This window comes from Prionailurus viverrinus, chromosome B3, assembly GCF_022837055.1.
Source record: "Prionailurus viverrinus isolate Anna chromosome B3, UM_Priviv_1.0, whole genome shotgun sequence".
Taxonomy (NCBI): domain Eukaryota; kingdom Metazoa; phylum Chordata; class Mammalia; order Carnivora; family Felidae; genus Prionailurus; species Prionailurus viverrinus.
The window spans coordinates 55,393,909-55,408,207 of NC_062566.1; the positions used below are offsets into that span (position 1 = coordinate 55,393,909).

A 14,299-nucleotide genomic window follows, 5' to 3' on the forward strand; every position below is an offset into this window, starting at 1 on the left:
GGGGAACATGGTTTCATAAAATAGCACCACTGCAAATCTGCGGTGGTAGGCATTTCAGGTGTGTAGACAACTCTTCCCCTAATTAACCAAAACCAACCATAGCCATGTGGAAATCTGTACAGGGCTATGGGAAGGGTGATCAGAGAGTTGAAATTAGGGTTTATGCTATTTGGAAGGTGCATAAACAGCCATCAGTAGAGTGACTCTAGGGTGTGGGAGCAGGTGTGGCATGGGTGGGGTTTCAAGGTTAAGTGTGTGCCCAGCTTTGTTTGTCAGACAGAATTCAGATAGGTATCATTGGCGATAAGGTGTATGAAGAGTTTCCTAGCTAAGAGTGTAGTTTACTTTGATTATAATGGGAGTCCCTTGAGGATTCTGCAGGATGTGGCATCAAAACAGTGTTTGTGGTCTTGTTTTCTTTTGCTTTCACAGTATTGCTAGACTCTGGACTTTATTCTCCAAGACGCTCCTAGCCCTTCCATAGACCAGGACTTCACAAGGCAACTCTATAATGTTTTATCTGTGGTATAGCATAGTCAAGAAAGGCAGCTTTGGGGGTGTGCCTGGGTGGCTCAGTTGGTTAAGCATCCAACTCTTGATATTTGGTTCAGGTCATGATCTCATAGTTCATGAGATCTAGCCCCATGTCAGGCTCTGTGCTGACAGCGTGGAGCCTGCTTGGGATTCCCTGTCTCTCTTTGTCCCTCCTGCATGTGCGCTCCCTCTCTCTCAAAAAAATAACCAAACATTAAAAAAAAAACAAAAACTGTGGTATAAGATGTAGACTGTCCAACATCTGTGAGCCTGTGTGAGATTAATAAACTCAACTCCTAAAAATTCCCTCCACTGATGGCTGATATATCAAATGTTTATAATCCCAACCTTGCAACCATGTGCGAAAGGAGGTAGGCCTTATCTAAATGAGGAGGAGAAATTGGACATTTTTAAAAGATTGCCAGGTTTCTCATGGAAAATGTGATTGTAGTGAACATGTCTGCTTTATCATCGGACACTGCCCAGAAGTACCAAAAATCCTTGATGTTTTTGGCATGTGAGAATGTTGACAGGTACCTCAATCTCAAGAAGCCTGGAGACATTTGTACTAAAACAACCTACAGAATATTAATAGTTTTGGGGCTCCTGGGTGGCTCAGTTCGTTAAGCGTCTGACTTCGGCTCAGGTCGTGATCTCACAATTCACGGGTTCAAGCCCTGCATTGGGCTTCATGCTGACAGTGCAGAGCTTGCTTGGGATTCTCTCTGTCTCTCTCTCTCAAATAAACTTAAAAAAAAAAAAAAGAATATTTATAGTTTAAAAGAAACTATGTGACATGACTAATAGATAAATGGGAATCTTAGATGCTAGTTTATATCAGGAGCTCATAGAATGCTTAAATCCATTTAATGAGACATATTTATTAATGAGTTAAGAATATGGCACCTGGTATTGTTAGGAGGTACACTATCGGGGACCTATCAGCCATAGGGATTGACTCTAGAGTTGGGTTTATTTAGTATCTTCATCCTTGATTTTAGATGATGGAATTAAAAACCTGTTCATTTTAACCTCAGGTCAGGCAGGGCCACTCATAAATCCCAAATAAAATGAAATCCAAAATGAGAAAAAGTAGAGGAATGGACTGTTGCCTAGACAGGGTAATATTTGATTACACAGGTGCAAGGAAATATAATTGGGGATTAAAATCTGGAAACAGACCTGGATTAAGCAGACATAAAATAGAAGTCTTGGGGAAAATAAAGGGCCATGAGAGGCCCCGGGAGCGACTCAGCAGTAGTGTTGGTACTGAGAATTGTGACAAATGTGTATTGAGATGGATCAAAAGGATACAGTGATGAAACAGAAATAGTCGTGCTCTGATCTGAGTGTTTTATAACCATGTAAAGTTTCTAGTTTTCATTTTAAGAGGAACGTGAGAATGTGTAGTCAAGGACAGAGCAATGGACATGAATAGGCTGGCCAGTCCTCACTAGAGGTGTAGAGGACTGAGTGTGGGGCGTCAGCGCTTGTGGGTGGCTCCATCAGTAAGGAGGGCACCACAGGCCTGGCCTGTCTGCACAGGCTCTGTTCTGTCAGTTACCACTGGCGTGAGGGGGAAGGGAATGGTCTTGGCACTAAACTCTTACGAATTTGGTTGGGTTTTTTATTTGTGATAAGTTCATTAGAACTTAATTTCTCAGAACTCCTAATTAACTAAAATCTCTAATGTCTTGTTTTTTTTTTTTTTTGTCTTTTTTAATGTTATTTATATATGAGAGGAGCAGATATTTGGTCAAAAGAAGCAATTTCTAATTGCCTAGGGTCATTACAGCTTCAGCCTCATCTCTCATAACTTCTACTTCACCCTCAAGACTGTAAAGCAGTCATTGGTGTTCAGTGTCCTGAGGTACTTCAAGATCATCAAAGGTAGATAGTTTTCAATAAAAAGGTTGAAATAGGATTTCTCTGGCTAGCCTTCACTTAATCAGCTACATTGTAGAAACCCTACTTTCTTTGAGTATTCTGGTTCTTCAGAGTTTTAGTGTACAAGGGGTAAAAAATTCTGATGAAGGGGGAATTTGAAGGCTTTGTTACAAAAAGTGCTAATCAGCTATTCTTCATCTCCACAACAGGCAGAATTAGAGGAAATGGGCTTAGTTTGCAGGAGACATTTAGGGTAGTCCTAAGGAACAACTGCCTGATGGTAAGGGTTATTCAAATTGGAGTACATTACCATGGGAACTGGTTGTGTGTCCATCCCTGTTAACAGTCCCATGACTTGGTACAGAAACCTTTGATGTTTTTGGGTTTAGGACCTACCCCCATTTCTCATCTTTCCCACCCTTTCTGCTCTTGTCCCTGCTTTTGGCAGCATTTTATAGTGCTCATGACAGATCTCTTTCTGACCCATGGGAAAGCTCTTGACCTGTCTTTAGGATATAGTGCTATGGAGCTAGCTGGGAATGTCAAAGGAGGCAGTAAGAGGCAGGCTTAAAGTAGTAAATACAAAACTAACTAGTAATTATTATCTTGGTTATTTTTTTAAATAGAATTTTTAGAAATTCCTCCTTTCAACAAGCAGTATACAGAATCCCAGCTTCGAGCAGGAGCTGGCTATATTCTTGAAGACTTCAATGAAGCCCAGGTGAGGAGTTTCTTTGTGTAGCTTCCCAGAAGGGCAGTAATGAGAAGAGTCTGAGGGGGAGGGGATGGAGAGGTTGGGTACACCAGGTAGACAGTTGAGGAACTGGGAAACTGCCACAAAGTTGTTGCATCAATTAGAATTTTTACGTGGGTGTAATGAAGAGAAGGTTGTAATGAAGAGAAGTTAGACCCCTTCTTGTTAAAGGCTGTGGTTCTATTCTTGGGACAAAAGTAGGTTAAAATTTGTTTAATAGAAATCCCTATTACAGTGTTGCCGATTCTCAGCCTACAAGGTTGAATATCTGGGATTGAGTGGTCCTTTGAGGGTTTAGGCCCCCAGAAACCTGCAGGTGAGGCAGGGAGAACATCTAAGGAAGCCTGTGGGCCTTTCATTGAGAAAGGTGACCTTGGGTAGAAGGATAGGTTCAGGGATATCTGGGTGGCTCAGTTGGTTGAGCTTGATTTTGGCTCAGGTATTGATCCCACGGTCATGGGATTGAGCCCCGCCGCGGACTCTGCATTGAGCATGAAGTCTGCTTAAGATTGTTTCTCTCTCTCTGTCTCTGCCTCTGCTCCTCTCCAGTTCGCACATGTGCTCTTAAAAAAAAAAAAAGAAAAATCACATTTTGGGTAGTATTTTAGAAGTGTTCAGATCTATTCTCTGTGATTAAGGGCTGCTATTCAGGGGCTTTCTGTAGAAGTAACCAGACCCATTGCTTCTGTTCCTTTTCTTCCAGTGTAACACAGCCTACCAGTGTCTCCTAATTGCAGATCAGCATTGTCGAACCCGGAAGTATTTCTTGTGCCTTGCCAGTGGGATTCCTTGTGTGTCTCATGTCTGGGTCCATGATAGTTGCCATGCCAACCAGCTCCAGAATTACCGCAATTATTTGCTGCCTGCTGGGTATAGCCTTGAGGAGCAGAGAATTCTGGATTGGTGAGTATTTGAGAGCCTATCTAGAATGGTAGGCAGGAAGACAGCAAGCTCTTGGAGTGAGGAGAATCAAGGTGAGAGTGTTTCTAGAAATTAGAATGATCATAGGATAAATTAGAGAACTTGAGTGAGTTTATTTTAGTAGTTCATCCAGTTTATGTCCATAGGGTACCCTGGTTAAGGACCTTTTGAAGACGTGTGAGGATTTCCATGTAGGTTCAGTGTTCTTGGCCTCTAAGGTTAGGGGACTGAATTTCAAGCAAGGCATTTTATTCTTAGCCCCAGGACAAACCTGGACAGCAGAAGGGATATATTAGAAGGCTAGGATCCCAGAGAATACACGATTCATAGGAGAAGGGGAGTGGTACCGTAATGCAGGGCTTTTGAAAATATTCACACGTTGTTGGATGTAACCTGTCACGTTAGGGTCTTCTCTAATTCCAACGTGCTGTGTCTCTGACTCCTTTGTAGGCAACCCCGTGAAAACCCTTTCCACAATCTGAAGGTACTCTTGGTGTCAGACCAACAGCAGAACTTCCTCGAGCTCTGGTCTGAGATCCTCATGACTGGGGGGGCAGCCTCCGTGAAGCAGCACCATTCAAGTGCCCATAACAAAGGTACCTGGAAAGTGTATGTGGTGTTACTGCTCCAAGGATGTCCTTCGACCCATAAGTGTTAGGCCCTGTGGTCTGTTAGGTTGACCATATCCGTGTTTCTTCTCTTAGAAAGGCACCACCTTCAGGAGCCACTAGGGGGGAGGCTCTATGCTTCTGCTGGTGTCCAGTGGTGTATTTATAAATAATTCTACAAGGTTAGCGTACGGTGATTACAGCTTTTCTCTTTGGGTTGTGATCAGTAACACTGATATAAAGGGCTGGAGTTTGAGCACAGTGCAACATACTGGCACATCTTTAATGGAAGGCTAAATTGAGTCTCCTTTCCTCATCTTCCCCTGCTTCCTGCAGATATTGCTTTAGGGGTATTTGATGTGGTGGTGACGGATCCCTCATGCCCAGCCTCGGTGCTGAAGTGTGCTGAAGCATTGCAGCTGCCTGTGGTGTCACAAGAGTGGGTGATCCAGTGCCTCATTGTTGGGGAGAGAATTGGATTCAAGCAGCATCCAAAATATAAACACGATTATGTTTCTCACTAAGGATATTGGTCTTAATCGATTTTATTCCCTGTTGTGGAGATTGTGTTTTAACCAGGTTTTAAATGTGTCTTGTTGTGTAACTGGATTCCTTGCATGGATCTTGTATATAGTTTTATTTGCTGGACTTTTATGATAAAATAAATGTTGAATCTCTTTGGTTGTAGTAACTGGGATTTCTTCATCCATTTCTTTGAACTTAATCGCAGAACAAATAGCAAGACAAACCTTCTCTGTGGTTTTCAATAGGTTTGTTCGTAGTGGAGGACAGCTTGCCAAGGAAAATAACAAGTGAATTTAAAATTTTTCTGTGCCATCATGGTCGAAAGGTTATCCTGGGCTGTTTAAAATTAGATGCTTCCCAAAACCTAATTTTACAGTAGGTCCAGATCAATAGGTGTAGCTAAACCTGAATGGAATTGAGCATAGCTCTGAGGTTTCCTGGCAATTAAAAAAATCTCTATTTAAAATTGACCTGACAGCTGACTTGTGGGTACTGTACTTTTTCCTAAAAAGGAAAAAGCACCAGTTGCTCTGAAAGGGCAGTGACTATAAGCTTGATGGGATGACTTTGTGCAAGGATCAACAGGAGAAACACAGTGACAACATTTGGAAATGGCAGAAGTTCTAGTCAGAGGTCCAACATTTTGTAACTGTTATTCCTGTCACAGTTACTAGAAGCTATTCCTTCCCTAACTCTAGCATCAGCCCTGCTGCTGTCCTCTCATTCTCTAAAGCAGGGGTTAAAAACTTTTTCCTGCCAGTTAGGAAGTATTTTAGGCTTCTTGGGCTATTTGATGTGTCACAAGTACTCACCTGTACCATGATGGCACGAAAGCGATCACAGACAATAGGTAGACAAATGAGCGTGGCTGGGTTCCGATAAAACTTTATTTACACCAACAGGTGGCAGGCCATGGTTTGCTAACTTCTCCACAGGCAGCAGTGGAAGGGGTCATCCTCAGCACACAACTGTAGGAAATAGGACGTAGTATGTGGTAGAAGATGCAGAGATAAGAACCAGATTCAGTAGCTACAGACTGAGGCTGGATTGCTGCATTCTTGTTCAGTATGGAGGGAGTTGTTCAATGAGTATTTTGGTTCACACCAATATGAACATTAATAATTACCAGTAATGGTTGGGCCAGGTTAGGAGAACCTCAACTCCTATGGTTCTTCTAAGAGGGGATAATTAGACCTGTAATTTTCAGTACTTGAAATCTTAAGAATTTGACCTCAGTTTTCTTAAGGGCCCTTTTTTCTTTGTTAGAATACTACTTTAATACATTGTCAATAGCTAGGATTGCCCTTTTACCAGCGTGAGATAAGTGGGAGTTCTTACTGCTGGGTCTCGCAGCTTGAACAGTACCTAGGCGCATAGCAGGTGCTCAATGCATGGATGTGCCCCACGGATGTTCTCCGTGGACTGGATCTGGCAAGGCCGGCAGAGGGAGAGCTGACACCACATGTCTTCCATGGTGGGTGAGTGACGAACTCCCCTAAGGTAGGGCAGACCCTTCCACATGGGAAGCATTTGTGCCCACGGGTGTTCAGTAGTATTGCTTCTAGCAGAAAAAGGTAGAGCCCTCAGTAGTCTGCAGGCATTTGTTGAAAGGCTGGAGTGTTTTGAATCTTCTGTCACAGATTTGGGAACATGATGGGCCTGTTAGTTTGTGAACCAGATGTTTTCACATCCCGAAACTGAAAGAAAAAAAGAGCCTCATCAAATAGGCTTTCCTGAGCTTTTCTTCAAAGAAATATGAATCAGGGCAACCTGTGATCTACATAATGTCATCTTAAAACTTAAGTTAGACTCTTCTAAAATCGCTTAGGAAAAATCTGCTTGAGGACATATGAGAAAGAGAAAAAGAACAATAACATGTTTTTGAATAGGATAGGCCTCTGAGAAAAGCTAACCACCACAAAATCTATTCAACTGAAAAGAAAAGAATTAGAAGGGGCAGTTACCTTTCCCAGACTTGTAAGCTGGGGGCCGGTGAGGCAGGCAGGGGTCTGCGGCTGCACAGCTAGTTCATGTCAGAACTGGGAACCACAGCCACACTGCTTCCCAGCAGGGCATCAGCCCAGCCAAAACCTAAACACCCATCTCCGCATCAGGGGTTTTAGTATGTTACTATGATGATGGTTTTTACTGGAAAATAAGCTTCATTAAAATTATTAAAGATGATCAGATGTAGCCCTTTTTCTCTCTGAGCCTTAGTTTGTTTATAAAATGAGGCTATTTGGATGAGACCGTGGCTAGACCCTCCTAGCTCTGGAATTACAATTTGTTAAAAAGCCACACACACACACACACAGTCCACCGAGTTCCCCAGGGCTTGCTCCTACCTGCCCAGAGTTCCACCAGCCTGGGTGTAGTATTTGTTATAATCTAGTCGTAAGAGTAGTTGAGCCAAATCTGAGTTGATCTGATGATTGCGAACGCTGGAGAGAATCTTAAATAGGAGTGACGACTGGCGGCTAAAGCCCTGCAGAGAGAAGGACCCACGCTGCCATTCCTCTCAGACTCACCAACTGTCCCTGTGGAGTGAGGCAGGGAGGGCGGTTCCCTGAAAGAGTCTTGCTCAAAAGTCTACAGCACCAGCTGGCCTTCCCACATCCTCACCTCTGTTAGCTCCTAAAACTCTTCTTTGTACAGAACCCATAGATCGCATGACTTTCTGTGAAAGTACACGCTCATTCTCAGGAGGAAGTTAGCATCTGCTTTCAAGTTAATATGTTCTGTGGTACAGTGGGGGTGGGGAGAGCTGCGTGGTTTTGTTCCTGTCGGATAATCACAATCTCAGTGAAACGGAGTTAGTTCAAGGAAGTGAGGTTGGGTAGAATGTGAAAACAAAGCCATGTGTGTTTGTGGGCTGAAGAAAAGATTCAGGGCTGAGCTATTTTTGAATGTTGAGATGGCAAATTAGCTGCTTTAAAGTGAACTGACAGCAACATTTTTATCTCTGTATCTTGTTATTTCTGTGTGTATGTAATTATTGGGAATATGCCTTATTGACTCAGAGGGAAAGATCGTGATTCCCCATTGGCAAAACAACCTCTATCCTTTGGACAGGGCTGCACACCGCCAAGTGGCAGCAGACTCACCTTCACCAGGATGCTCAGCTGGGCAGCCCCACGTTCATCCAGTGGGCCCAGGTTCTGACTGACCAGCGAGCAAAAGCTGTGACAGAGATCTAGGATTTCATTCAGGCAGTGAAACACCTACCCAGGAAAGAGCTGGTATTAGGAAAAAGAGGTAGATGCATCCATGAAATTAAAGATTTGGGAAAACAATCTAAGAGCTACCTTACTCCCATTCTTTGACCTCAGGAGAGACAATGTCACAAGCAATTCCTGCCAGCCCCTCAAAATGCAACATGTGTAAAACAAACTCTTCCCTTCCTGGCAAAGATGCTGTCATTCTCTTAGTCACTCCTGCACAAAACCTCCATTCTAGCCACAGTGAACTTGTCATCGTTTCTTGGACCCACCAAGTGTGCTCCTGCCCTGAGCTTTGCTTTCAGTGTTGTTCCCTGTGCCCGGGATACTCTCCTTAATACAGTTCAAGTTCTACCTTCTCAGCAGAGCACTCCCTTCCCCATGTACCCTTTAGTGACCCCCTGCTTCTCTCTCTATATTATGTGTACTGCTCTCTTGTTGAGGCCACCTGTGTTGTTACTGATCTGTGTATGTATGTATGTTCTGTTTCTCCAACTAGATTGTGAGCTCCTTAAGGGCAGAGCCATGACTTATACCTCTTTGTATCCCCAGTGCCTTGCATAAAGTAAGCACTCAATAAATATCTAATGGTGACCACCTGCTCTGAAATTCTGCTTTTCCCAAGGATGCACGCATGCCAGACGAGGACAGTCTACTGGTGACAGTGGTTCCTGGTGTTGTCAGTTCACAGAAAGAACCCTTGGGAGTGGCATCCATGTAACTCACTCTCCCTTAGTGCAGCAAAAATAGCTCCAAATAGCAAAACAAAAGACAAGTAGTGTTTGTGGTGTGGCACAACTGAGGGATAAAACTGGCTGGCATCACAGATGAAGTATAATCTGTGTAACCTAAATAACCATAGAAACTCTGAGGGGTCCTTTCAATCTTTCCACTTTTTATTCTGGAATTAGAATCTACTTGTGAGCTTTAAAAAATACTGGTGTCTGGGTTTCACTCCAGAAACTCTAAGTGCTCTGGGTCCTAGATTTTTTAAAGCTTCCAGGTGATTCTCATGTGTGGCCAAGGTTGAGAATAACTACCCTGAAGGAGATGAACATACACACATACGTACTCAGAGAGAGAGACACTACTCCAGCTGTATGTGAAAACAACTCTCAGTTGGTCAATCCTGACCCTAAAGATTTCTGAGAACTGAGAAAGACTTCTGAGTACTCTATGCTTTTTGTTAGCCTTTCTGTGGTATCACAGAAACGTTTCTTAAATTCCTCTAAATCCTTCCTTTTGAGGGTTGAGCACATATTCTTCTATAGCTGCTCACCACATCCCGGGATATAATATTTCAGAGATTCAAAGACATTTAAGTTCCCTTTTAAAATTCCCTTTTAGTTTTGCTTTAATTTGTTAAAAATGGAGATCGAACAATTGCTTAATGATAGCTCCGCATCCTGGCAACTCAGGATCTAAGGGAACAGTCGGGCTAGAAGCAGTCTGAGGAAACCAACAGCCCTACTTACAGGTTTCAACAAGATAAAGGACTGAGCCAGCAAGTTGCTAAGGAAGTGGTCGTGAGCCAATCGGATGCTTTCAAAGTCTCGGGTGGAGTTGATTTGATGCAGCAGCTGTGAGAACTGAGACTCCAGCACATCTACCTGATGGACAGTTAAACACAAATACTGTCAGTACTTTGCATATGCTAAGCACTCAGGGACACTAAGATGCCGATGGTCTGAACTAGAAATTCTTTGCCCCCATTCCTCTTTCTCCTATTCAGACCACTTTAAGACTGACCAAAGACCCCCTGATGTTGCCTGGCCTTATAGAACTTTATCTGCCTAATACCTCATGGCCTCCAAAGTTCTGACAGATCCCTCCCGCCTCCTGCCACATCCCCTCCACCTGCTCCCTTTAGTTAAGTCCTTCCAGACGTTCTAGCAAACTATAAAAAGGGTCAAGTCAACACAAGTTAAATCCTGCACTGCTGGTAAGAACCCTAAATTCCTCATCCTTCCTCCATTTATTCCCACTTTCCTCTAAAATGCGGCCAAGAACCCCTCCCAACCCAGAGACAGAACCTACGAATTCTCTCAATGCCAGCATTTCATCCCGTGCAGGATGGCAGTCCCACTTCAGGAACTGCCGTCAACCTCCCGGGCTTCTGTTCCCACCCCTTCCTTCTCTTCATCCCTCGGCACAGACCTGGAGATAGTACTGCAGATTGTCCACCAAGAATGCCATGTGGTTTCTCAGGCGCCACTTGACCGCGTCGGTCTGGTTGGACTTGAGGTGCTTGCGCTGCATCTGCAGGGCCCAGCAGTGCTGCAGCTCAGCCTGCACCCGGCGCACGCTCAGCAGGTACTTGAAGACGACATTGTACCTGGGGCAGACACGTCCCGCCAGCTGTTCCAGAGAGGGGCTTCACTCCCCACCTCACCTGCACCTGCTGGCCACCCCTCCCCCACGGGGCAGGAAGGAAATGAGAATGGCTGGGGGGTGGGGATGAACTAACTGTGCTTTAATTTCTACGATGGAACATTACAGAGCTGTCAGAGTAATGCGCTTCAGCTGTACAACTCAAGAACACCCCTAGCAATGTGATTTTGAATAAAAAAGCTAAATCTCAGATTACCTAGAGCCTGATACCCTTTTTAAAATGTTTATTTTTGAGGGAGAGAGAGAGATCCCAAGCAGGCTCTGCACTGTCAACACGGAGCCCAACATGGGGCTCAAATCTAGGAACTGCGGGATCATGACCTGAGCAGAAATCAAGAGTCGGATGCTTAACTGACTGAGCCATCCAGGCGCCCCTGATATACTTTTTTATTAATGCTTAAAACAACCAAGTAGAAAAAAAGCATACTTTGGGGGAATATATATATAGATGTTATAAAACTAAATATAAACAGGATAGAAAACGTGAATGTAGGCGAGGGGTCACCTTGGGCTCGGGGAGCCAAGGGAGTGGGACTGGGAAAGACCACAGAGGCAGAAGGACGTTACTATCAGTGTTCCAGCTTTGGTGCTGGGAAGTGGTTTTATGGTTATGTATAAAAAGGAAGGAGGGTCTTATATGGACCAGTAATAAAAATATGGTGGAAACAAGGATTATAGTTATCTGACTCTCTTGTCCCAAAGAAGAGAGAACACAATCGAAGGCTCCCTCACCGAGCTCTATCTCCTGCCTCACAGCAAGCTCAGGGGCTAGTTGCCTTGCACAAGAAGACACATGAGAAGGACAGCTAATTCCTAGCAGAACCAGATAAATTTACTTGTTCGTTGGAAGGCTTGCAGAAACCAATCTGATTTGGTTTTTAAAATCATCTATTCCTGGGGCACGTGGATGGCTTAGTTAAGCATCTGACTTCAGCTCAGGTCATGATTTCATGGTTCACGAGTTTGAGCCCCATGTCGGGCTCTGTGCTGATAGCTCAGAACCTGGAACCTGATTCAGGTTCTGTGTCTCCCTCTCTCTCTGCCCCTCCCCAGCTCACGCTCTCTCAAAAATAAGTAAACACTTAAAATCATCTATTTCTAATGGAACATAGTAAAAATAGTATACCTTGTTTGGATTCTGATTTGAACAAACCCAAACATAAAAAGACATTTGTAAGAAAAAAAAAAAAAAAGACATTTGTGGATAACTGTGAAAATTTCCATGTGGACCAGATATCAGATAAAGACTTACTGTTAATTTTACTGGGTGTGATAAGTGCATTGTCGTTACATTCAAAACATGCCTTTTCTGAATTGCAGAGTGATGGGAGTGAAATGACATGTCTGGGATTTGCTTTATAAAGCCTCTAACGGGAAAAAAAGATAAAACAAATAGCATAATGTTGATGGTTACTGAAGCTTGATAAGGTATACATGAGCGATTATAGTCCATACTTTTGTATACATTTGGAAATTTTCATAATTAAAAGTTTTTAAAAATACATTGGAGATTGATTTCTTCAATGGTGTTCACAGCCTGATATGTGAGGAGGTAAATGGACTATTTGCCTGTGGGACACTGGGAGCTGTGGAGGCTCTTTGGACAAGGTCCATGCAGCTTACTTAGGTGTGCTGTGGGCTCTGAACCTGCCACAGAAATCTCCCTCAACCAGCCTTGTCTTTTCTAGTTCATGCCTGTTCTCCATACTGCAAGCTTCTTTACCCCAAAAAGTAGACAGGGTTGTGAACAGGAGCAGAGAGATGAAGTGAGGCCCTTTTCTTCATTTATTTCCTTTTCTCCATTCATCTAGCCCGAGGACAATGGCCTCCATCCTCCAACCAGGGCAGGGGCCAGTGCCCTATCCCGTAATAGGATTTGAGAAATTCCTAAAATGCTGTGGGGGCGGATTTCACAGGCCACCACCAGCCAAGCATGCTCTTCCCACCTCCCTTCCCCTAGAGCTCTCATTCCCTGGCTTGGAGACATGAGGTCCTGACAGAGTAGAGCAATAGCACGTGGTAAGCTCTCAGGATAAAGAACAGAGCTGATCCAAAAGTCTCTCATCACCTTGGTCCAGCTCCTTCATTCTACCCCTCAGCTAAGCTGTCCCCACTGCCTCTCCAGCGGGGTTACGGACGTGGCTCAAGTCTGCAGCAAACACTTGGACTTGGAAACTCTTCCCAAGAAGATCAACGAAGTATTACAAAAGTTAGGGAGGCAACTTGCTAGTCTGATGGAATTAACGAGGCCCAGATTCTCCATGTGGTACCCAAGATTGCATCTTCCCGGGTCACAAACTGGCAGCCTGTAAACTGCTTATCTTGAAACTTACAAGACAGCAGCAGGGGTGCCTGGATGGCTCAGTAGGTTAAGCGTCCAACTCTTGATTTCCGCTCAGGTCATGATCTCAGGATTCCTGAGTTTGAGCCTGAAATTGGGCTCTACATGGACAGTGAGGAGCCTGCTTGGGATTCTCTCTTCCCTCTCTCTGTCCCTCTCCCTCTCTCCTTTCCCCCTCCCCACATTGTGTGTGCCATCTCTCAAAATAAATAAACTTTAAATAAAGAATAAAAATTTTTTAAAAAAGCAGAGGTGACCTGTTTCAATTGGTAGAGTACGTAACTCTTGATCTCAGGGTTTTAAGTTCAGGCCCCAAGTTGGGTATAGAGATTACTTAAAAAATAAAATCTTAAAAACAAACACCACCACCACTACTACCATACTGATGGTTTGAAGGGTTTGACCCTCTCGTTCATCCCTGTCCCTACTACTCCCTACTGTCTTCTGTCCAGTCTATGAAGGCGTCTCAGTTTGCAACCCCCGATTTACAAATTGTTTACAACCACCAGCTGGATGGTTATCTTGCTCCCACCAATTCTATTCCTGATCATTTCCACCCTTGGAAGTAAGGGAGGTAATATCTACCTGTGTGAGAAATTCATAAGTACTCACTTTTCCAGAACAGCAGGGGTGAAGAGAATGTGCAGTGGCCATTGCACTTTGTAGGAGAGACCTAGGGCTGCCCAGCCAGATGCAGGGGCTTCCCGGGGAGAAGTTTCCCGAGAAGGCCCTTCTCTCGCCTGAGCAGCATCTGTTAAGAAGAAAAAAGACAGCTTTGCTAACCTAGAACCAGAGCTTCCGCAAGGTGAGTCACATTCATGAAGTGAGCGCTCACTTGAGCCTGCAATGTCAGAAGCATAAAGTGGACAAAAAGGGACTTGCAGAAGGCAAGGAAATTCTGTGGGAGATTCTCTAGGAGGACTTTTAGATTCTTTTAAAGTCTGGTGGCTGGAAATAAATAGAGCTTTCCAGCAGTGGGACGAAAATGAAAAGAAAATCATGGCCTGGGCGTCCCACTTAGCCTCTCTGGACTTCCTTTTTCTCCCATATGAAACAGGGCACCAGACAAGGTAACTTCTAAGGTCAGAAATGATATGGTTTCTGTGGAGGTGGATGGAAG

The 14,299-nt window shown here is 44.0% G+C and overlaps 2 protein-coding genes across 15 annotated transcripts in view; one reads left to right on the forward strand and one right to left on the reverse strand.

Moving 5' to 3' along the window:
* The window catches only part of TP53BP1 (tumor protein p53 binding protein 1), a 93,329-nt gene extending 87,934 nt beyond the window's left edge, over positions 1–5,395 (forward strand). For 9 of the 10 annotated variants that reach the window (XM_047861201.1, XM_047861199.1, XM_047861200.1 and 6 more), the window contains 4 exons: positions 3,048–3,142; positions 3,879–4,078; positions 4,547–4,692; positions 5,041–5,395. In XM_047861201.1, the coding sequence (XP_047717157.1) occupies positions 3,048–3,142; positions 3,879–4,078; positions 4,547–4,692; positions 5,041–5,228 (629 nt within the window). In that variant the 3' untranslated portion in view covers positions 5,229–5,395. Of the gene's footprint in view, positions 1–2,282; positions 3,028–3,047; positions 3,143–3,878; positions 4,079–4,546; positions 4,693–5,040 lie in introns of those variants that run through there. The other variant, XM_047861204.1, reaches the window with a different exon arrangement.
* Positions 5,396–6,098: 703 nt separating this feature from the next.
* Positions 6,099–14,299, reverse strand: part of TUBGCP4 (tubulin gamma complex associated protein 4) — a 41,278-nt gene continuing 33,077 nt past the window's right edge. Inside the window, exons 13-19 of one of the 5 annotated variants that reach the window (XR_007152745.1) lie at positions 13,792–13,930; positions 10,605–10,782; positions 9,923–10,057; positions 8,334–8,450; positions 7,575–7,714; positions 6,595–6,926; positions 6,099–6,197 (exon numbers count right to left, since the gene is read on the reverse strand). Coding sequence is in view for 2 of the 5 variants with exons in the window: in XM_047861216.1 (XP_047717172.1) it covers positions 6,914–6,926; positions 7,575–7,714; positions 8,334–8,450; positions 9,923–10,057; positions 10,605–10,782; positions 13,792–13,930 (722 nt within the window). In the remaining 3 variants the exon portion in view is untranslated. Of the gene's footprint in view, positions 6,927–7,193; positions 7,715–8,323; positions 8,466–9,922; positions 10,058–10,604; positions 10,783–13,791; positions 13,931–14,299 lie in introns of those variants that run through there. The other 4 variants (XR_007152746.1, XM_047861216.1, XR_007152747.1 and 1 more) reach the window with 4 other exon arrangements.